Source organism: Danio aesculapii, chromosome 24, assembly GCF_903798145.1.
Source record: "Danio aesculapii chromosome 24, fDanAes4.1, whole genome shotgun sequence".
In the NCBI taxonomy this organism is placed as follows: Eukaryota; Metazoa; Chordata; class Actinopteri; order Cypriniformes; family Danionidae; genus Danio; species Danio aesculapii.
Window position 1 is genome coordinate 34,414,990 of NC_079458.1, and position 24,075 is coordinate 34,439,064.

The 24,075-nt window shown below is 35.7% G+C and overlaps 1 protein-coding gene across 8 annotated transcripts in view; it reads right to left on the bottom strand.

The window, feature by feature from the left end:
- kmt2ca (lysine (K)-specific methyltransferase 2Ca) overlaps nt 1-24,075 on the bottom strand; it is a 207,892-nt gene that overhangs the window by 95,688 nt on the left and 88,129 nt on the right. For all 8 annotated transcript variants that reach the window (XM_056450456.1, XM_056450455.1, XM_056450453.1 and 5 more), the window contains exons 8-12: nt 19,664-19,826; nt 17,939-18,110; nt 14,876-14,990; nt 9,193-9,368; nt 5,695-5,858 (exon numbers count right to left, since the gene is read on the bottom strand). In XM_056450456.1, coding sequence (XP_056306431.1) covers nt 5,695-5,858; nt 9,193-9,368; nt 14,876-14,990; nt 17,939-18,110; nt 19,664-19,826 — 790 coding nt within the window. The remainder of the gene's footprint in view (nt 1-5,694; nt 5,859-9,192; nt 9,369-14,875; nt 14,991-17,938; nt 18,111-19,663; nt 19,827-24,075) is intronic.

A 24,075-nucleotide genomic window follows, 5' to 3' on the forward strand; every position in this document is an offset into this window, starting at 1 on the left:
ACACACTGTCACACTGCCTGAGAGCAAAGCAGACCAACTTAAAGGATTTATCGTTCCCAGAGTGGATATGACATCAGATGGGCTTTAGCCTCCAGCCTTACAGATTAACACCTAATAACATCATGAAAGAAGCAGTTCTCAAAGCGGCTACCATCAGCCATCTGTGCACAAGCGCAGGTGATTGTGTTGTTTGTGCACTTGGTCATGTGAGTAAGCATGACTATGGCTTCTTTCAAGCGTATCAGGATGAATCACTGATGATATCATGCATCCATGGTTACAAAGGCTTCAGATGGGTGGTGTCGTTTTACGGCACTCTTGGGAAAATACCCCCGTCTAACATGTGACCTATCAATGCTCAAAAAGAGGTTGCCAACACAACACAAGGCTAACAAGATTATTTCATTTACTGGTCCACCAGTCACACAGAAAATTCCCTGACAAGGTAAATATTTACTTCACATAAGAGATTCGACATCTGAAATGAAAGACAAACTTACACACTGGGTGTTTATATTAGCACATTCTTGCGCTTGCATTGCCACAAATGGCCCACTCTATACACTTACCGTACTACCAGGTTGGACCACCTTTTGCCTTAAGAACTGCCTTAATCCTCATGGCAAAACCATTCTCTGTAAACCCTAAAGATGGTTGTGCGTGAAAATCCCAGTAGATCAGCAGCTTCTGAAATACTCAGACCAGCCTGTCTGACACCAACAACCATGCCACGTTCTAAGTCTCTTAAATCACCTTTATTCCCCATTCTGATGCTCAGATTGTCTTGACCATGTCTACATGCCTAAATGCATTGAGTTGCTGCCATGTGATTGGCTGGTTAGAAATTTGCATAAACCAGCAGTTGGACAGGTGTACCTAAAAAAGTGGCCGGTAAGTGTATATCTATGCTTCTGGGCTACAATAGATTATTTTCAAGGTAATTCATGAGAATTTTGTAATTGTATGTGAACATTGTAACTCAACAGTCGGATCACACTCAGAGTCAACAGCACATGCCGAGAATTACAGCTGTGGCTAAATGTTTTAAGAAATAGTTAATGCATCGATTTTGAGATTTTCTAAATGCATCGCTATAATCTCTTGAATCAATTTTGAGCTTAGTTTTTAACAGCAGATTTTGCTGTATTCTTGCATTCTGCTTGATTTGTAATGAGAAAATTGGAGTTACAAAGAGTGGAAATCTGAAACACACACACTATGAAACGAAACAAACTTTGAACAGCAGTGTGCACAAAATACAGACATAAGGGACGCAAAAACTATAACACCTAACGTTTTTGTTACACACCTTTTATATTTTTCACCTTTTCTAAAAAAAAAAAGAGTCTGGATGCAGACCTGGTGCCGTTGCTATCTGAGCTGCATGCAATGCTTTTTAATGCCTACCCCTAACCCTGCCCCTCACAGTGACGTCTCTTGCTCCATTGAGTGCATTATGTCTGACATTGCATCTCTGAGATATGCAATCTCAGCTTGCATCATCATGGCTGCATCCAGATACTCTTGGTCTTACCTTTTGTTGTGTTTTGTACAAAAATGCACTTATATTGCCACATTTGTATTGTATTTATGTGTTTTGAATGCAAATGCCACTTTATTTAAAGAACAATAAACAGTGTTGACTTGTAATGAATGTTATGTAATATCGATTGTTCCGGACCTTTGATCTAAATAAAAATTCAGATTTGGACCATTAAATGTAGACATTGAGAACCCCTGCTGTATACCTATGGCTTATTGGTAACACTTGAGGCCTAATCCAGTAATGATGATGGGCGTTCCGTTTCTGACAAGCACTGCACACCGCAGAATGACTGGAAATTAGTGTCATGCAAATCAAAATGGGCACATCAGGATAATTAAATAAAAATTAACGCATATTATAATAGAATGTAAGTGTTTTTAGACCCAACATGCATATCAGCCTGTTGTTAGGGACTCCTCAAATCATAATATCAACCATTTATAATCCATAATAGGGGCACTTTAAATCTGTAACTCTTTTTTTTATGAGTTCTCTTTATTATTTTAACTGTTTACACAAATAATTATCCCTCTTTTTCATACAGATAAACTTTTATATGAGCTGCAACATCCTTTTGATGAAGGGAAAAACCTTACACAGTGGATGACCTGAGGGTGACCACATTAATTTGTGTATTAGCTTTTGCTGTGGTATTAATATTGACATTGAGGCTGTGAAATTTGCTTCCAGCTACTGAAATGATAGTGTCGTGACAACCCTAGTATGTACGTGTGCATGTGTGCGCTCGTTGTGTGTTTATCAGGAAGCGGGGGTGTGGTAGGGTTGGTTAACAGGTGGGCGTCTCTGTCTTGATTAGAGTCATCTCTCTTGGGGGCCCAACAATGGGATGATTGCTTCCTCTAGCTGCTGGCAGTGGCCCAGTGCATTGCTGCCGGCATGACTGGCTTTACAAAGAGCCCTTACAGCCGGGTCTGATTGTATCCTTTTCTGCCAACCACATGCCAACATATATCAACTCCCCACCACAGGCCCACAGGAAGAAAAAAAAATGGTAATAAGGTGCAGTTGGGGGATGTTACTATTGCGAAAGGCACACAGCAAACTCATCTGTGTGCCATCAAGCTTCAGGAAGAGTCCAATGTCATTACAGTTCTCAATAATAGGCCCAAGGAAAACAAGTTTTGCTTTTAGCTTCAAGGGTCATGATAATAGCTTACCAGCTGGGACTGGCAGCACCAGAAGCTGGTAGTTGATTAATTTTCTTTCTTCAACAGCAGATTTATAGAGCACTGTAGTTATTAAAAAGCGCACCTATTTTACCCCCTTTTTCAAGATTTAAGATAAGTCTTTTGTGGCTCCAGAATGTGTCTGTAACGTTTCAGCTCAAAACACCTATCAGATGAATTATTATACCTTTCAGAATATTGGATTTTCTGCTCTAAACACACTGTTCTCCCCGCCCACCGTTCCCACATGCCTGTCAGAGTGTGCTTCAATCTCAGATAAACAGCACAGTGACAGACATGAAGAAAGTAGATCTCACATGTTTGTGAGAAATACTACTTTAAAAACAGTAAAGACTGTTAAATAAGGGTTTTAAAACCTGTGCTAACCTACACAGCACTGCATGAGTTATGCAGCAATACTTAACCAATATTTTCATACCTCATATGCTAACATGTAATCTGTATTCTTAGAGTGCTCTTATTATTATTACTACAAATGCTTATACAATAAGGTCAACTGCAAACATGACTGTGTACCTTTCTGAATCACTAATTTAGCAAAATTCTGTCTCAAACGTCCCCTTTCTATGGCGAATCAGTATTTGAATCGGTGCAACAACAAAAAAATTCAATTAAATTCATGTTTATTTCTATAGCGCTTTTACAATGAAGATTGTGTCAAAGCAGCTTAACATAGAAGTTCTAGTAAATTGAAACTGCTTCAGTCCAGTTTTCAGAGTTGAAGTTCAGTTTAGTTCAGGTCAGTGTGGTTTAATTTTCACTGTTGAAAGTCCAAATACTGAAGAGCAAATCCATCCACGTGCAGAGTTAATAACTCTGGCCCTTCAGATAAAAAATGCAAAAAGTAAAGAAGGACATTTTCAATTCATCTTGACATCACATGGTGGGAGTATACGGTACCCATGTGGCCCTCCCCCAACACACATGATACTGAAAAATGCAAACGTTCATTTAGGGCAGATTATAAATGATGTATAAAGATGTGGCGTTGGTGTTTCTCAACCTGCTCACACGCTCAGGTCTCTAACTGAACTGACAAACACATTGTAATTACAATAACTGACAGAAGAGAGGTCCATGCAATCATGCCAACAGAATCTAAGACCATCACAAAGAGTGTTTAACTTCACAAGAACCCACAAAAACACAAACCAAAAGACTATATAGTAAGCAAAAAAATTTAAAATACATTACACGGAGTGGATACTTGTTACTATACACTCACCGGCCAACTATTAGATACACCTTACTAGTACCGCATTTACCCCATTTTGCCTTCAGAACTGCCTTTTATGATTTTGGTCCATATTGACAATACAGCATCACACAGTTGCTGCAGATTCCACCACATCCCAAAGGTGCTCTATTGGATTGGGATATGGTGACTATTGAGGCCATTTAAGTACTGTGAACTCATTGTCATGTTCAAGAAACCAGCCTGTGATGATTCACGCTTTATGACATGGCGTGTTCTCCTGCTGGAAGAAGCCATCAGAAGATGGGTACACTGTGGTCATAATAGGATGGACATGGTCAGCAACAATACTCAGGTAGGCTGTGGCATTGACACGATGCTCAATTGGTACTAATGGGCCCAAAGTGTGCCAAGAAAATATCCCCCACACCATTACATCACTACCAGTAGCCTGAACCGTTGATACAAAGCAGAATGAATCCATGCATTCATGTTGTTGATGCCAAATTCTGACCCAACCATCCGAATGTGGCAGCAGAAATCGAGACTCGTCAGACCAGGCAACGTTTTTCCAATCTTCTATTGTCCAATTTAGGTGAGCCTGTGTGAATTGTAGCCTCAGTAAGGAAAATGTATGATTCCTGCAGGAAAGTGCTGTAACATGAGTTCTTCCTCTACTTGCTCAGAAATCAACACAACAGATATATACTAGTCTGAATATAAACAAAGTCCCTTTAAGGTAATTTATTTCACTCAGCGGCCATCTTTGGAATGCCTATCTGGTAGTATGCTCGGGCATCCTGTTTGAATGGGAAACATCAAATTCTCTAAAATTGCTTGCCAAACTTATGATTAAATTTATTATTATAAATCACTAATAAAATTAAGCAACAGCTGTCTCCATTTCATTTCTAAGCATTCCAATCACACCAAATCTGCAGAAACTCACGTCTGCTCCTCCACCAGAGAATCATCATCAGTCATATCAATCTAGATATCAAACTAGAAGGAGGGGCTTAATTCGCCATATTGACAGATACACTTTCCCCCATTCAAAGCTATATGAATAACATGTCTTGTGTATTTTAGTCTTTGATATAAATTATTATAGGCTCACTAAAGTAATTCAGGACAAAATATAAGCTAGAAAAAAAAAGTTTTACTGCCTTTAATTAAAAAAGAAGAAAAGGACAGAAAAGAAATGAGAATGAAAATAAAAATCATGTATTTTATTATGTGATAATCCAAGCTAGGGACTATTTTGATCTAAATCAACAACTCTGGAAATCTCAGCACTAAACACAGCATTCAATTTCAGCTGGTCGAAATGCATTCAACTACATAGCATTGTCATCTGTGCTATTTTAACACTTATAGGGCCAAGAAAGACCCTTGCTTTGTAATCCGATGACAAGTGGTCACAGCAGATGAATTTGATAGGCAGGTTAATGCCAGGAGCAAACTGCAATCTGCCTCAGCTGACCACCTCTCAATGGATGACGGATTACACAAAGACCCTGCTTTCACCTGTTTTTTTACATCTGTATCCTATGTCCCACAACCCAAATCAAAACTTTTCATGGTTACCCAACTTAAATAGAACTTTATGACAGAATTTGCTCTTGAGTTCCATAAAATAAATGCCATCTATTCTACAGAAACTCTACAAAACTCCTTAATACTGCAAACTGCAAGGCTAACAAGCAGATCAGATGCACACTGAGCACTGTGAGCTGTGATCTCACCTTCGGCTGGCTCTGGGTCAGTGAGCGAAGCCTCCTGGCTGCTGACAGGTTGACTGTGTCTGGTCTCCTCCTCCACCTGCTTACATGCTCTGCAGGTGTAGCCATCCTGAAGCTGGGTGTCAGGGTTAGTGCCCTCCTGCCTCACACAGTCTACGTGAACCCATCTGATAGAGAAACACACACAACCATCTGTGACAACCATCCCACCAATTCCCTTACTGAGGAAACACAATCTCCCCAAAAATTCTCCTGTATGCTGTTATGCATTTAATAATTATTAGATTTTATTTTGGCAAGCGGACGCTTATTGTTAATCTATACATTTTGGTAAGCTGATGCTAATTGCTATTCTTCATATTATAAAAATTTCCAGTGTTAATACAAGTTAAACTCTATGTCTGAAGTAAAAATGTGTTATTAGAGTAGCAAAGTTTGTTAAATACAGATGTTATTTGCCATCAATTTGAGCCCCTTTTTTTACTTTGAGCTTATGCTTAAAATGATGTACCATTCAGCCAATATTATAAAGTTAAGTGACTGTTTCCATGGTCATATAGTGAAATTTTGGATCTAAAAAGAAAAGACTAGGAGTGTGATGAGACGCTAACTCCATGAGACGAGACACGAGATTGGGTTAACGAGAATAAGACAAGACTTTAAACTATTTTTAAGAAATCTTCAATAATTAAATATATGAATGAAAAATAGTATTTTAGTCATCTCAAAAAATAAATAAAATCACAAAATGCAAAACTATTTAGGTGCTTTTTTTTTCAATTAACTTGTAATTAATTTTATTTTACTTCTATTTGAAAGAATTATGCCATAACTGACATGTAAACACTGCAAAAATAATTAGCTTTAAACTCTACTGACTGGCTTCACTCCTGTACAATTTCACATGAGAAATGTATATAATCATGTCATTTTTGGCCATTTCATTTTTATTATGTAACAGTTTCATTTCTATTTAGACATGGGACGATAACCGGTTTCAAGGTTTACTGCGGTTTGGAAAATTAAATTAAGGAAAAATTCAAGGAAATTCAGGGAAAATTTAAAAAAGGAAAATTTCTGTTATACCGTTATAAGGTATTTTTTTAAATGTGTTGTAAAGAAGTCTGTGTTTTTGAAACTAATGAAGAGAGCAGAGGTCAAAGATTTACTTGAATTATCTCAATGATTTACAAATTACGATTAGTAACTTGTTAGTTAACTTGTCTCATGCATTGATTCTTCTGTTCATAAACCTTGTGGCTACACTTTAGGAAAAAATGCATTTAGTTTTAATCCTAGTGCAAAACCTTGTCTGAAATATGCCTATTGTAAATGCATTACTGCCATTTTTTACATTGCTAATGGAAAAATGTCACTGATGCTGTTCAATAATGCTGGATTTGCAAGTTAAAAAAATAAACTTTACTTTTAATTCCCTATTTATGCAAGTCGGCCATTTAATAAATAAGCCAGGCAATGGTTGAATTCCTAAAGTGATGCTTTAAAACACTTCACTGCTTCCTAGTTCAGCAGACTGTCTGTTTTTGCAACCAATGGTAGATTAGGGCATTTGGGAAATTTGTGTGAGCCACAGGTGATGTTACTGATCCTGTGTTAAATCTAAAAACAGGGAATCAAAAGTGACAGAAATCATTGAGTTTGAAAGTTTGAAAAGACAAAATAACAACTAATAACAACCAATTACCTGCATGTAACCATACCATAACTACAATAGCCTCTGAGCTAATAGAATTAGATGAACTAATTACGTTAGTCACAATTTACAATATTGAATGGATAACAGATCATCTGGTTATTGTTCGAAGACTACTTACATGGAACAAAATGCAACATGCATGATTGCATATCTGACACCTACTCAAATCAGGATAATCAAATCTATCAGCCTTTCATATTATGTGAGAATTTGAGAAAGACATCACTGAGGCACACTCAAAAGCTGGTGGTTCAATTACAATGTCCTTTGAATTTGATTTCATTTGCTCTATTGGTTAATCATAGCCTTTGAAGCCTGGAGAAAGGTAATCAGCTATTCATCAACAATTAGTGAGTCCTCACACCAATAATGGTCTTTATTGTCAGTATGAAGACTTGCATTATTAATATTAGAAAACACATGGTGCTGGTTACAAATGCTGAGATATGACTGATATCCATAATGCCTGCTGAAAACAATTGCCAAAATGGTTATTTTTAATTCATTTAAATGATCTCACTATCAACATGGTTGTTTCTTAGGGTTTTGCATGGCCATATTGTTAAATTTATAAGGTGGAAGCTCTTATGTCACAAAAATGTACTAAATGGATATCTGAGAAAAAAGGTGATTTCTTTGTACATTCTGTAAAAGATCTGTGTGAACTAATGAAGCTATGAGTAGGGCCAGACAGAATCTGTGGACATTTTGTGATATTTCTGCAGGGAATTTTGTTAAAAATCCCCGGATTTATGCGGAATGATTTTGGGAATATCATAACTAACAATATATTATAACTATAATATATTCAATTAAAAAATAATACCTTTTATGTAATGTTTACAATGCAAATCCAATTAAATCCACTTTATTTGTAATCAAACAAAGTCTCTCAAATAATATATCTACTAAAAGGCAGAAAATATTACAATACAAATTGTATTGTAAATAAATCATATGAATATTTTATATTAATCAATAATATCATTGAAATTAATTAAAAAAAAAAACTGAATAACTATAAATTAACACATTTACACAAGATCAAGACAAACAAATCTGCGGAAATTTGCGGAGTTCAGCACATACAGATTGCGTGTGGGCCTAGCTATGAGTTTACTCAGGAAAAAACAGCAAAAGTATTACCTTGTTGATGAGAAATATAATGTAGTTTAAATATAACGTAAGGTCAGCAGTGAAGCAGTCATTTATATTTAACTGACAGTGTAGAGTTTCAAAGAAAGTTTCTATGCTCTGTGCAATCTCTTACCAACATTCACTTTTAGCCTCAATTTTGTGAGTTTGTCTGCTTCATAATACCATCTTTTCACAGTGGTGGCTTGGATGTCCAAGGAGATTAGGATATGTGTTTAAACATAGGTCAGGTGTCTTGATATTGGATAAGTATCTGATTAAGGAAGGACATTTGGAAGTGGCTTAGAATGGATGTAAAAAAAGTCAATCTTGCATTGATTTTCATGTTTACATGTCTGCTTCAAATTCCGTTGTGTGTCTGATGTAAGGGGAAAATTATTCAAACACTTTCAACATTTCTTGTGGCAGTGTAAAAATGTTCTGTGAGTGAAAACATGGTTTGAGTCAAGCACAATGTGTTTTTAAGTGGTGAAATACTGCCTGCAGAGAGCAGGAAAGCGATGAAATTCAACCAACATTTAGAAACCAAACACTCAAGCACTAAAGGATGAATTTCCTTAATAAAATAATATCCATCCTAATATGCGAAAGTGTTTCATTGTAATAGCTGAAGGGCTGTAATTTCCTACCTTTTGCATGTGCAGCATGTGTGTTTGTCCGCAGGGCTGCCAGAGTCCTGACTCTGCCCACAGATGAGGCAGAGAAGCGCTGATTCATGCTGTTGTTGACATCCTTCACACATTACACCATTAGATGACCACTGGCCGTTAGGCTTCATGCCACACTGAGCACATGTCCGGCAGTTCTGCAAAATGCAACGTTCAATTCACTTCAATAACATGTAATGAATGATCATGCAATTATGACATAAAAAAAAACATTAAACATTACTTTCATCGTGCATATTACAACATTTAAGCCAATATCATCCCAACCTAATATTTTTGATGCAATCAAAATAGACCTGGGAAAGCATCACGTGTTTCCAAAAAGTTTTTTGACTTTTTATATATTTTATTTTAGTAAATCCATTAGCAGGCCCAATTTTATTCTCATTATATTTATAAAAACATTTATTTGAGAATATTTATTTTTAATTTTCTAAAGTTCTTTAATGTGAAGTTCAAAAGAACAGCAACACTGTAAATGTCAATCCATCAATCAATCAATCAATCAATCAATCAATCAATCAATCAATCAATCAATCAATCAATCAATCAATCAATCAATCAATCAATCAATCAATCAATCAATCAATCAATCAATCAATCAATCAATCAGCCAATTAATCAATCAATCTAACAATCAACCAGCAACCAACCAAACAAATAACCAATCAATCAACGAACCAACCAACAACCAACCAACCATTCAAACAAACAGGCAATCAATCAATCAACCAAACAACCAAATAACCATCAATCAATCAAATCAATCAATCAACCAACCAAAGAACCATTCAATCAATCAATCAACCAACCATTCAAACAAACAGAGAATCAACCAACCAACCAATCAATCAACTAATCAGCCATTTAAAAACAGCTAATAAATCAATCAATCAACCAACCAACCAACCAAATAACCAATCAATCAATCAACCAACCAACCAACCATTCAAACAAACAGCCAACCAATCAACCAATCAACCAACAAACCAAATAACCAATCAATCAATCAATCAATCAACTAACCAGCAATTTAAACAAAAAGAAAAACAAATCAATCAAATAACCAATCAATCAATCAATCAATCAATCAAGCAAGCAAGCAAGCGATCAACCAACCAACCAACCAGCCAGCCATTTAAGCAAATAGCCAATCTATCAATCAACCAACCAAATAATCAAATCAATCAACATTTCAAACAGCAAATCAATCAACTAATTAACCAAATAACCATTCAAACAAACAGCCAATCAATCAACTAACCAACCAAAAAACAAATCAATCAACCAACCAACCAACTAACCATTTAAACAAACAGCCAATAAATCAATCAATCAAACAACAAAGCCAATCATTTACCCAATCAACCAAAATAACCAATCAATTAATCAATTAGCCATTAAAACTATAAATCACTCAATCAACCAACCAACCATTCAAACAAAGAGCCAATCAATCAGCTTTTCAATCAATCAATCAATCAATCAATCAATCAATCAACCAAATAGCCAGCCAATCAATCAACCATTCATACAGCCAATCAAGCAATCCTTCAATCAATACATCAATCAATCAACCAACCAATCAAACAAACAGCCAATCAATTAACCAACCAAATAACCAATCGATCAAACTGCCACTCAATCAATAAACAAACCAACCAATCAATAAAATCTCACCGACCCCCAATTAATGAACAGTAGCATGAGTAAATGACCATGTGACACTGCATTTGTGTTTCAATATATAAATGAAAGTCCATCTCACTTTATTTTTCACTTTGTATTTGACCGTTACCAGTTTTACCTCATCTTGACTTCATCTGAATCACTTTGAAAATCCCTATTTTCAGACTACTTGATGTTTAAATAAACTGTAAAGAAACCAATACTGCCAAATGACAGCAATTGAACACACAGTTAAAGTCAAAATTATTAGCCCCCTTTGATTTATTATTATTATTTTTTTATATTTCACAAATGATGTTTTACAGAGCGAGGAAATTTTCACAGTATGTCTGATAATATTTTTTCTTCTGGAGAAAGTCTTATTTGTTTTATTTCAGCTAGAATAAAAGCAGTTTTTAATAAAAAAAAAAAAAAACATTTTAGGGACAAAATTATTAGCCTCTTTTTTTTGATAGTCTACAGAATAAACCATCGTTATACAATAACTTGCCTAATTACCCTAACCTGCCTAGTTAACCTAATTAACCTAGTTAAGCCTTTAAATGTCATTTTAAGCTGTATAGAAGTGTGTTGAAAAATATCTAGTCAAATATTATTTACTGTCATCATGGCAAAGATAAAATAAATCAGTTATTAGAGATGAGTTATTAAAACTATTATGTTTAGAAATGTGCTGAAAAAATCTCTCCGTTAAACAGAAACTGGGGAAAAAAAATAAACAGGGGGCTAATAATTCTGACTTCAACTGTATATGCTTCTAAATTGTGTAAAACTTGTTCAAATATTAAAACAGATATTCAAAAAATACTTAAAAGGTTTAGTTATAGCAACACCGTGCATCCAAACAATAACACTTGAACCTAACAACAAACTGTCAACTGCAAGCATTCAAAAAAGGCTCTCCTAAAATCAATTTAGATTGAGCTCCAGCATAATTACGGCTCTACAAATCCTCAAAATCTTGTTCATCAGACTGCTTCAGTGCTCAATAGGAGCAAAAGCACCAGAAAATTCCATGTCAATTTAAAAAAATACATAAATAAAAGGCACTTCAAGCTCATCAAGAGCAGCATTTCAGCCTGCTGAAGAGGGACATGTATCAACTCTAATAACCACCCACAGACCCTTTGCAGGAAATCCAAGCCTCTCTGATGATGGACAGACTCCTGTTCTGAGTCCTAAATGACAGGTGGGGCTTCTTGAACGCCTCCACGAAGCGACAGAAGCAGTCTGACAGGGATCTGTGCAGGATTTGGTTCAGCTTATTTATTTAAACAGATACACAGTAGGGATGCCATGATACTTAATATAATATTGAACTGTTTTGTATAACCTCTATGGTTCAATACACCTATAAAAATGACTTTTTTTTGGTTTTGGATTTTAATGTATCATTTATTCCCCCCATGCTATTTATTACTCTTTGGAATGGCTTTGTGCATATTTAAATGTATGTCCACACGAGCAATGTTCAATCAGTGAGCACTAAAGTTAGGGACACTTTCATGTGAAAGCAATGTGTAACCAAGTGGAAATTATACTCTGTTTACACATCCTAATGTAAAACACAGTAGTGAGAACTGAACACACACCATCAACACAAACTTGAAGCAAAACAGAGTAAGGGTTTGTAAACTCAGTCTGAGTACTCTATGTCCAGTTAATTATCATTTGGGACCACAATTGTACGCTGTACATCACATTCAGTGTTTCAACTAATTTAGGCTGTTGTTATTTAAACCACGAGCCTCGAGATGCAGAGAACTCGCTCTCAAGATTTGAGAAGTGCACTCATCTGAACTTTTGAATGAAAGTTACAATGCACAAATTAGGTCTTGCTTCTGAAAGGACAAACTCTATGTTCAATAACTATGTCAAGGTGTCTAATTTGACGACTATTCAATCGATTATGCCTTAGAATGCTAATATTTGACAAATTATTTGTTGTCTGTAACTTTCGGGATCTGCTGCATCTGTAGATTGTCTTAAATCGAAAATATCTTATTCATGCTGTCTGCTTTTAAATTTAATCAAACAGCCAAAACAATATTATGACATTCATTTATACAGTGAAGTTTACATATGTATGCACAAAACAACTGAAGAAATCCATATATGCAAAGAAAACAAAACTAATTGGTTGACAAATTAAGCTATGTGTAATAAAAAGAAATGACAGGCAAAAAGTATTGAACACATGAAGAAAGGGAGGTGTAGAAAGGCAGTGAATTCCCAGACAGCAGCTCAAATCTCTCTGTAGTTCTTTAGCAACTCTCTGCCCTTCGTCAATGTCATGGGTCTCAAACTCAATTCCTGGAGGGCCGCAGCTCTGCACAGTTTTGCTCCAACCCTAATCAAACATAGCTGATCCAAATAATCGAGTTGTTCAAAAGAGTCTCGAACACCTTGATTTGTTTGAGTTGAATCAGCTGTGTGTGATTGTGGTTGGCTGTGGGCCTCCAGGAATTGAGTTTGAGACCCATGGTCATTGTAAATGAATATTAGCTGCTTCAGTCCAACATCTACATTAGCTGGATGATGAAGATGAAACCAAAGTGGACATTTTTAGCAAGACAATGATCCAAAACACAGACAAGGAATCTCTCAAATGATTTCAGAGAAAGAAAATAAAGCTGAAAAATGGCCCAGCCAATCACCTGACTTGAATCCAATAGAAAACGCAAAATAAAGATCAGCTTTGATAGACGAGATCCACAAAACCTTTAAGATTTTTACATTCGGTTGAAAATGTAACGTGAAAAACTCACACCTGAGCAACTCGTGAATTCATTCTACATGAGAGGCGTCTTTAAGCTGCCACCACCAAAAAAAGCCTTATATAAAGTATTACATATGTTTCAGTAGTTAGTATATTCTCCTTGTGTCATTTCATTGTTATTACACATAGTGAAGTTTCATAAACTAATTTTGAGAGGAGCATGTGATATGATTGAGCACGACTGGCTGCTCATCTGTAATCAGTAATAATCCAATCAGAGTGATCCTAGTTTACTATAAATAGATAATTTTCCTCCTACTACTCTATCATCGTTTGGAAGAATCCCCCCGTCCACCCTATCTCCTCCTTTTCCTCCCTTTTCCAAAGGGGGAGCTCTCGAGACCTACCTGATCTCGGATCTCCTGATTTGCTTATTGACCGGGCGGGAGCCCTGGGCTCAAATATCTCCGAGCTCAGGGTTCTCTCCCGGGACAGCATGCCAAACCTTCTTTAATGCCAAGCATATCTAAGTGGGAACTCTTGAAACTAATTTTTCAGATTTTTTTGTTTTGTTTTATTTTTATGTTTATATTGTTTGGGTTTTTACCTAAATCTGGTTCAATTCCATGTCAACAGCTCCTTTAGAAATATAATACATAATAAATAAATGAAAACAAATATATTACAATGACTTGTAGTCAAGAGGTCTGCATAGAATCTGAATATTCAGTTACAGTACAATGACTTAATTTACATTTTAAATCCAAGTTTGATTAATTTTGACTGAACTGAGACCTAACTGCTTTGGCTTATGGATTTAAAAATTCCCAAATGGAGAAAACTAACACATCTATGCCTCAACTCACTCACACACACACCCCTTCCAAGTCAGCCAACACCATAAGTGAGGCTACACAAGACATGCATCAAAACCATCTATGCACAGCATGCACATTAGGACTAATTAAACTAAAGTGTTTTGAAGGTAATACATTCATCGTGGCGATTAAATAAGGCTCCATTCTCATTCCAGAGCGAATATACAGTATGCTAGAGACATAAAAACCAGTGCACTCTTAAATTCCAGTCTATAAACACACCAGAAAAAAAAGAGACGTGTGTGTTGGGTGTTCCAGGCTCAAAGTGAAAATGAAAGCACAGAGTCTCTTTATACACAGCAGGCCAGCATCACTGTCACAATGCTGTTTGGTAGTCAGTATACTAACACGGGCTTACCTTGCACCTCCAGCCATTGGTGGGTATTGTGTCCATGACGGGCTGCAGGCAGAAGGTATGATACCCTTTATCACACATGTCACACACCAGCATCTTGCTGTCGTCCCCTGGGTTTCTACAGACCAGACAATAATAAAAAAAACAGATACACAAGATTAAAGATCCCACACAGAGAGCATCTCAGGTACAGGGTTTGGGGCTTTTGCAAATTCCCAAATGAGACATCCTGACCTATATTCTGTTCACAGATAGCGGACAGTTTCAGTAAGAGGAATCTGCATGTCCGTGAGAGAAGCAAAAGTGTCTTTAGTTAAGATGAAGATATGTGATGTTTATTGTACAGCATGTGGAGCAGGAATGGACTAATGGGGTTTCACAGTAGGCACACAATCTAATACAACAGTGATACAAAAATCTAAATGACCAAAATAACCTGTTTTTTGGAGCAGACTAAGCTTTTTAAAAATGATTTCTACAGCCTATACAGTCCTTTTAGTGACCAAAATTCTAGAAAAAATGATAATAAACAAGAAAACAGTGAATAAACGATGACAGAATTTTCATTTTTGGGTGAACGATCCCTTTGAAGCATGAATTTAATTTACAATATTTATTTTATTTATTATTTACACACTATTTTTGCACGTAATGAAAACACCTGCATTTGTCAAACACTACTTAAATATTAACTTATCTACTCTTAATGCATCACAGCCATTCCTCTTAAGCCAAACACAACCTTCTACATTTACCCAAACACACTATTAGATTCTCCCCATGAGCACTAAGACTTTCGATGTGGATTTTCAGAGCCCAAACGCGTCTAAGTGCTAAATCAGAGAGGTGAAAGTGAGATTAATAGAGCTGAGAGGATGTGAGGGTGACGTTCAGAAGATTTATCTCTTTCTATGCCTATATTTTCAGCCAATGCAAATCCACATTAAATGAGAACGTCGTCTGATATTTACAGCAGCGCTGAGAAATTACATCCATTTTCAGCCAGAGATTGAGAAGGATTCAGGTTCGGTCTTTCTCTGTACAACTGTAACATTATTTTCTCAACACAGCAGATGACAGAAGTTAAACTACAAACTATTTACACAGCAACTGATTCATTAAAAGTATAATCATGTACTATTGTCTTCCTCCTCAAAACTCTATAGACATACAGTAAAGACAGATTGTACACTCTTTTTGAAGTGTAGGAAATCAGATCTCTCAGCAGTCACAGTCAGTATTGATCATTTAAAAACACACACAAATGATCAAATTTCTTAAGCAGGGGATCTGCAGGTGTCTAAGAGTTATATTTAAGACTTTTAAGACCTTTTAAATACCACACAGAATAAAATTTAAGACCCATGGTATAGTATATTTTTTGTATAGTATCGAATTTCCAAAAAAGACACACAACTAATTAATTACCATCATTAACACTCTTTATTCTACAAAGAAAGAGTAAAAAAATTTAAAATGTTTTTTGAGCTGACCAATAATAATAATAATAATAATAATAATAATAATAATAATAATAACAATAATAATGATGATGATAATAATAATATTAATAATGATAATAATAATAATAATAATATTAATAATAATAATAATGATGATGATATTAATAACAATAATAATAATGATAATAATAATAATAATGATAAAAATAAATAAATAAATAAATAAATAATAATAATAATAATATTAATAATAATAATAATAAATCATAATAATAACAATAATTGGGATCTAGTCAATAATAATGATAATAATAATAATAATGATAAAAAATAAATAAATAAATAAATAAATAAATAAATAAATAATAATAATAATAATAATAATAATAATAATAATAATAATAATTCATAATAATAACAATAATTGGGATCTAGTCAGGCTGGTCATGCAAAAAAATCGTCCGATTCTTGTCCCTGGTCAGTCGATCGAATCATCTCTAGTTCTTTATTTACTAATGTACGGGTTGACGCAGTAAAAGTCATCAATGTTTGAAAAGATTTGGGGCACATTTATTGAATACAAGAATAATTTGTACATTACATTGATTAAAAATGCTAATGGGATAGTGACAATTCTTTGCTTTAACAATGACTCGTAGCACAAGCTCTGTGATTGGTCGGCTTGGTAGTGCTGACAAGTGTGGGCGGGATCTCCACAAGTGTGGAGTCCCGTGAAAGAGCTCCAGATGGAAAATTATGTTTTGTGTTTACCCTATGATTAAGTTGTTGCACGTCCGCCGGTTCCCGCCTTTGAATGAGTGAGTTTTAGCTACTTGTACATAAGGCAACCATTCAGAAAAAACAAAAAACCCGCAAAGAAATTCAACATAGAGGAACATAACAACCTCACTGCCAGCTAGTGTTTCAGAAGTGTCATTGCAGAGCACCACAAACAGCACGCAGAAATATAAATGCATGGCAACACGCAGGGCATGCGCCGCGGGTTACGCCGGTCACTCGACACAGAAGTTTAAACCAGCCATAAGGGTAGGACTGGGATGGAGGGTGGTTAGAAAATAATGTTTACATGTATATTGAAAAGATTCTGTAAATTGTTGATAAGAATATAATAAACATATCGATAAAAATAATCTATAATCGAGTGAAATCCCCACAAAACTTGATTGTGTAAGTGAAATCCCCACAAGTGTTTCCTTTATTGGGTTCCACATATTTCATTCAGGGCGAGAAATAGACAGAGAAAACAGAAACAAAATCTTCTTTATGGGGTCAGTTTGACTGCATTTAAGACCTTTAAAATGCAGATTTAAGACATTTTAAGACTAATTAAGGCCTTATCTTTATACAATAGAATTTTTAGGACTTTTAAGGATCCACGGACACCCTGTTAAGAGATGCCATGTTGCCATTAATGAGAGTATGTTTGAAATACACACTAAGCTAATTTAGGGCTCCAAATTATTTAAAAAATTATTTTCAAATTAGAATGTCTGCCAAAAACGCTAAAATCTGCTGAAAAAAAATTATAGAATTTAATGAAAGATGAGTGACTAGTTAAGGTCCAATAAAATTGGTTACTCACTTGCATGAGAGGCAAACTTTGCACTCCGGACACTGCCAGCCAGCCCTCTTCAGCGGGGTGACAGTGACATCCAGACAGGTCCCATGGTAATGCTGACCACATGTGCAGCAAAAGAGCTGATCGAGTAAGTCTCCAGAACTGTCACACACCAGACACTTCACACCATCTTTCGCTAAAAAGAGAGACAAAGGAAGAGTATATATATATATATATATATATATATATATATATATATATATATATATACAAAGTTGAAGTCAGAATTATTAGCCCCCCTGAATTATTAGCCCCCTGTTTTACATTCTATATATATATATACACCAGACACTTCACACCATCTTTCGCTGAAAAGAGAGACAAAGGAAGAGTATATATATATATATATATATATATATATATATATATATATATATATATATATATATATACACACAGTTGAAGTTAGAATTATTAGCCCCCCTGAATTATTAGCCCCGTTTTACATTTTATATATATATATATATATATATATATATATATATATATATATATATATATATATATATATATATATATACACATACACATACACATATATATGTACATGTACATACAAAGTTTCTTATAATCAGTTAAATGTCTGTTGATGGAGCATATCAACAGATATTAAGCAGACAGTACTAATACTCAAATGGACATCAAAATATAGTGTTACCACTTTTTCTTATAAAGGGCCAAAACCAAACATGACTGAGGGCTGTGGGTCGAAGTTAAATGTACCAAACCGTATTACATTCAATTTGCCATGGGTAATTTCCTAATTTATTTGCTAATATTTATAAATAACTAGAAAATGTCCCTTTAAAATATATTAATTACTGATGCAGTATCATTTTTAACGTTTATGATGAGCTTATTAAAGTAAAAGCATAAACAATCCCATTTAAAACACAATGAATTTCAATGCTCAATACACTAGTCAAGCTGCTCCTGCATTTTCTTTGCTCACTAATGTCTTGTGCATTGTCCTCTATCTGTCAACTGGCATTATTTACATTTTAAAAGTCTGATTTATTTACAACATTTAATAGAAACATTCTTTTTTTTGGTAGCTTCTCAATTAAACAAACTAAAGGTTACTTTAAATTTAAAATGGCAATCTCTGTCAAAGGAATTCCAACCAATTAACTCCCCATCATTCTCCCTTTCTTTTCAGATAGGATGGTGGGCCAAACCAAAGGTTACCATGGGCCAATTTTGGGCGCCTCTGCACTAAACAAAAAGTATATCATTGATAAAAAGATGACAGAAGATCAGAGGGTTTAAAATTAAGTATTAAGTCATTTGTTTATACTATACATTTGACTTAATTTGTCTATAAAAGTGTTGACATATTTATGTTAACACTGTGACTTTCAGAATAATTTATTTCTATAGGTCACACATTGCTGAAAAGAGTATGAGGATACGCACACATTTTCTTAGGAAGTAAAAATTGGTTGTTTTTCTGAGCATTTTGGTTCTTCCGGCTTGAAAAGTTGATGCAACACCATGAGATACGAGGTAAATGCTTTATTTTTGAATGGTGACTGGCTGCCAGGACTGGAGAGTATGCAGTGCAATGTCATATTAGCTGTGCTATAAATGAGATCAATTTTGAGCCACTTAAAATAATACAAAATTATTAAATAATATGACACTTTAAATATTAACAATAGTGAAAATAATAACAACAGTGAAACTCACATCGGACGAGGGCTTGTTGGATGTGATCCGGGCACAGGAGAGTGTATGTCTTTATGTCCTGGAAGGTTCCGGCAGCAGCTGCACAGGGGTAATGAAAAGAGCGCCCGCAGCTCTCCTCACAGCACTTTATGGATGCTCCAAGGCGCTTACAGTATGCACAGCACTATAAAAACCAATACAGATGCATAAATATTAGGGCCGTAGTCTTTGTTCAGTACTTCAGACATTGCTATCAGACGTGTAGATGTGACTGTGTGGCTTACACAGCTCCAAAATGACTCCTCAATGGATTAATTGTTCACATTTATACGTTGTTTTACTCTTTAAGGCTTTCTTTAGATACACCGACAATGTTTTAACATATACAGCAAGCACCGGCTATTGGAATTGCTCCAGAATGAATTTTTGAGGGTTTGACCATGCACAAAAACTGTGCAAACACACCAGGAGTGGCAGAAATGTACATTTGCTATGGGTTTCAGAAGTGGTTGTGGCAAATTGGCTCAACAGCGCCACCTATAAACAATCAACGAAGTGCCCTGTGAACTCTGTTTAAAGCACACATATGAAGATTGGCACACACATCAAACATGCCAATACCTACAAAAAAGTCTATTGGAGTAAAACCCGCAACCCAACAGGAAGTAGGATACCTTCAACTTCCTCTTTTATTTTTTTTATTTATTTTTTTTTAAGCGCAGTTTTTAGTCATTTCCTGGCGTACTTCAACCAACTCATCCTAGGGATTTTATCAGATCAAAACCAAATCTGGCTATTGTTATAAAAAGGCTTTGGAGATGTTCAATTGCGAAGATCTAGAGTTTTTGGTCGAAGGGCGTTATATTGTTATATTGTTTATCACGAAACAGGAAGTTATTATAACTCAAGCATGCATTGTCCAATCAGCCTCACAAAATCACACGTTTGATAACAGTCCTGACCTGATCCAGTTACCGTCATACCACCACCGTCTGACGACCGGAAATGACACGTTTTACACTGTAACAAACTTCTACTAGACATTTTATCAGATCAAAACCAAGTTATGTCAATCTAATCCAAAGTTCTTTGAGGTGTTAAATTGTGAAGGTCTAGAGATTTCGCCAAAGTGTGTGTCCGTTGCGGACTGACCGTTCAGTGTATCGCCATGGGGGAGGAAGTACTTATAACTCAGCGACACAATGTCCAATCTGCCTAAAAACTCACATTTGATGAGATTCCTCTCCGGAAGACTTCTACATGCAAATATTGAGTAACAGTCATAGCGCCACCTGCTGACAGAAGGACGTCTAACATAATTCAGTGATTTTCTCTTTTTTTTTTGTTCACATTTATCAACTTAAATTTTTATTGTCCACTATTCTCTGTCATCCTAAGGCCACCGGGCAGCAGTAAGCCCGGGTGTGAAGTCCGTGTCATCGCTGCTTGCAGTTTTAACAATCAGTGTATTATTGTTTGGGGGCAGATATTTTAGAGAGTATAGTTGCTAAAGGTCGATAAAAAGCTAATATATATTACAGTATTTATTTTAAAGATGGTAAACATGCAAGTGAACTGCTTAAATAAAAACTGTTTTATACAATATTTAAAATAAAAAAAAAATTAAAACACAAATGTAAAATGATAATTGTAATGCTTTTAAAGTGTTTTTAAAACATAAATAAGGCAAGGCAAGTTTATTTATATAGCACATTTCATACACAATGGTAATTCAAAGTGCTTTACATAAACAGGAATATAAGAAAGTAATACAAGAAAATAAAATTGATTAAAATAAGATAAAAACAGATTAAAATGTGTTGAAACAGATTATAAAAGAATGAAAAAGAAATAACATTATAGTGCGATCTGTCATACGTAGCACAGTGCTCATTCAGTAAAGGCACAGCTAAACAGATGTGTTTTCAGTCTTGATTTGAATGTGCTTAATGTTGGAGCACATCTGATCATTTCTGCAAGCTGATTCCAGCAGAATAATTATTTCGATGTCATTATTGTTCGATTTAATCAACTTAAATCAATTTTAAAACCGATGTTTTGCATAGCTTATAATCAGCATTCCATGGCTCTGTGTAGTAAATGGAGCTCCAAATAACGAAAGTGCTGGAGGTTTACTAGAATATGCTTTACAGGCAAATACGCATGAAAATCATCTTCGATTAATCTTTAAACCCTAGCTAAAAGTTTCGATATGCTAACTGCATCTCTCTTGCAGTACAGGCTTGCAAGAATAGTACAAAACTACAAACCCTGAACCGCAAGGTTGTCATAACATGCTGTTCCTCTCACAAGCCCATTTGCTCAATACACTTCCCCCTCATTCAGCATGTATTTTTTCAACCTTTCGACTACATCTAGAAAAACATTCAGGATCAAGGTAAATGCCATTCAAAATAAGGACTGTCCAGACATTTTAATCACCACTATGGAAAAAAAAAGCACTCACACTTTGAATAATAGAGGATGCCAGGGCCTGAGAAAACAGCCCTAAACTAAAAATCTCTCTAGTCAGCAGTCTCTCTAGTTCTCTCGTGCTTTAAAAAAAAAAATCCTTGGCTTAAGGCCCAAACGCAACAATCTGCAAATACCTTTTAACACTGAGCTTTAAGCAATTATCGGCCAAGCGGTGAGTCCACTGGGGCTGACAGCAGCTTCTACCCACAATGCCTTTTCTGAATCACTCTGAAGGACAGCCATATAGAGAACTCTATGGCCATGCTGTCCAATCTCAGGGCTGGGTGGGTGTTGAGAATCTCATCGCTCTATTCCATGCCTCCAATAATATATTAAATAGAAGCCATCCCCTCAGACATCTCCTTCGCGGGGTGAAAAAGTTTACAGCTGATACATTATTGCTGCCAAGACTCCAAGGACAATATTATAAAGTAGAACAGCTTTCCCTCCTTGAAATCCTATATGCAAAGAGGCATAATGGCAGCATTCCAAACAGAGCAGGCCAGTGATGAAAGATGCAGTAAAGTGTTGGATGAGTGTGCTGTACTGTGTGTCGACTGGTTTGTCTTGGCCAGGCAGTGATTCCATTTTGAGAAAGTCAATTGATTTATAAACCTGAACAAAATTCACAAATTTGACTGTGCACATGTCTCATTTATACCAGCTTTAACTGTTCTGTTGTCTAAAGTGGTAAATGTGTATAAATAAATGTTTGTGCACACATATACACGCATTCATTTAACCACATAATTAATTTGCATTTCAATTTGCAAATAATATAGCTGTACATTAAATATGGTGCATAATAATATACACACTCACTGGCCACTTTATTAGGTACACCTGTCCAACTGCTCGTTACCGCAAAATTCTAATTCAAACCGAGCATCAGAATGGGGAAGAAAGGTGATTTCAGTGACTTTGAATGTGGCATGCTTGTTGGTGCCAGACGGGCAGGTCTGAATATTTCAGAAACTGCTAATCTAATGGGATTTTTCACGCACAGCCATCTCTAGGCTTTACAGAAAATGGTCAGAAAAGAGAAAATATTCAGTGAGCTGCAGTTCTGTGGGCGCAAATGCCTTGTTGATGCCAGAGGAGAATGGCCAGACTGGTTTGAGCTGATAGAAAGGCAACAGTAACTCAAATAAGCATCTCTGAGTGCCCAACACGTCGCACCTTGAGGCGGATGGGCTACAGCAACAGAAGACCACACCGGGTGCTTAATCCTATAGATCTCAACCCAATAGAGCACCTTTGGGATGTAGTGGAACGGGAGATTCATGTCATGGATGTACAGCTGACAAATCTGCAGCAGCTGCGTGATGCTATCATGTCAATATGGACCAAAATCTCTGAGGAATATTTCCATTACCTTGTTGAATCTATGTCACAAAGGATTAAGGCAGATCCGAAGGCAACCCGGTGCTAGAAAGGTGTACCTAATAAAGTGACCAGTGAGTGTACTTGTACATACATTTGTCAATTTTGTACATTTTTATTCTCTATTTAATTATTTTTTCAATTACTTTAATATTTGTGTTTTTGTCTTGTTTTGGTGCTCCAGCTGAACTGTGGAGGCATTTACATGTTAATTAATTTGATTTGTTTGTACAGTCGATTGTATTAAAATATTACTATATGAAATGTAACAAATCTTTATGCATTTTTTTATATCATAATTAACATAGCAGTACTAAGAGCTTGTAGACTGGCTGTGATCTACTAAACACCAAGTCAAATAGAGGATCATGTCTACAAGGTCAGTCATACGGGTAAATATATACTGTTCTCTCCTCTGCTGTCTGGCAAACAATAACAAAACATTCAAAGTCCATTGGATTACTGAACAGCCTCTAAATGAATGTGATAAAACTGCTGAATAGGATAAACTGCAGAGCAACTACTCTAATGCTCACTGTGGCATTTGGATATAAAGTGCGGGAAAACAAAGTGCG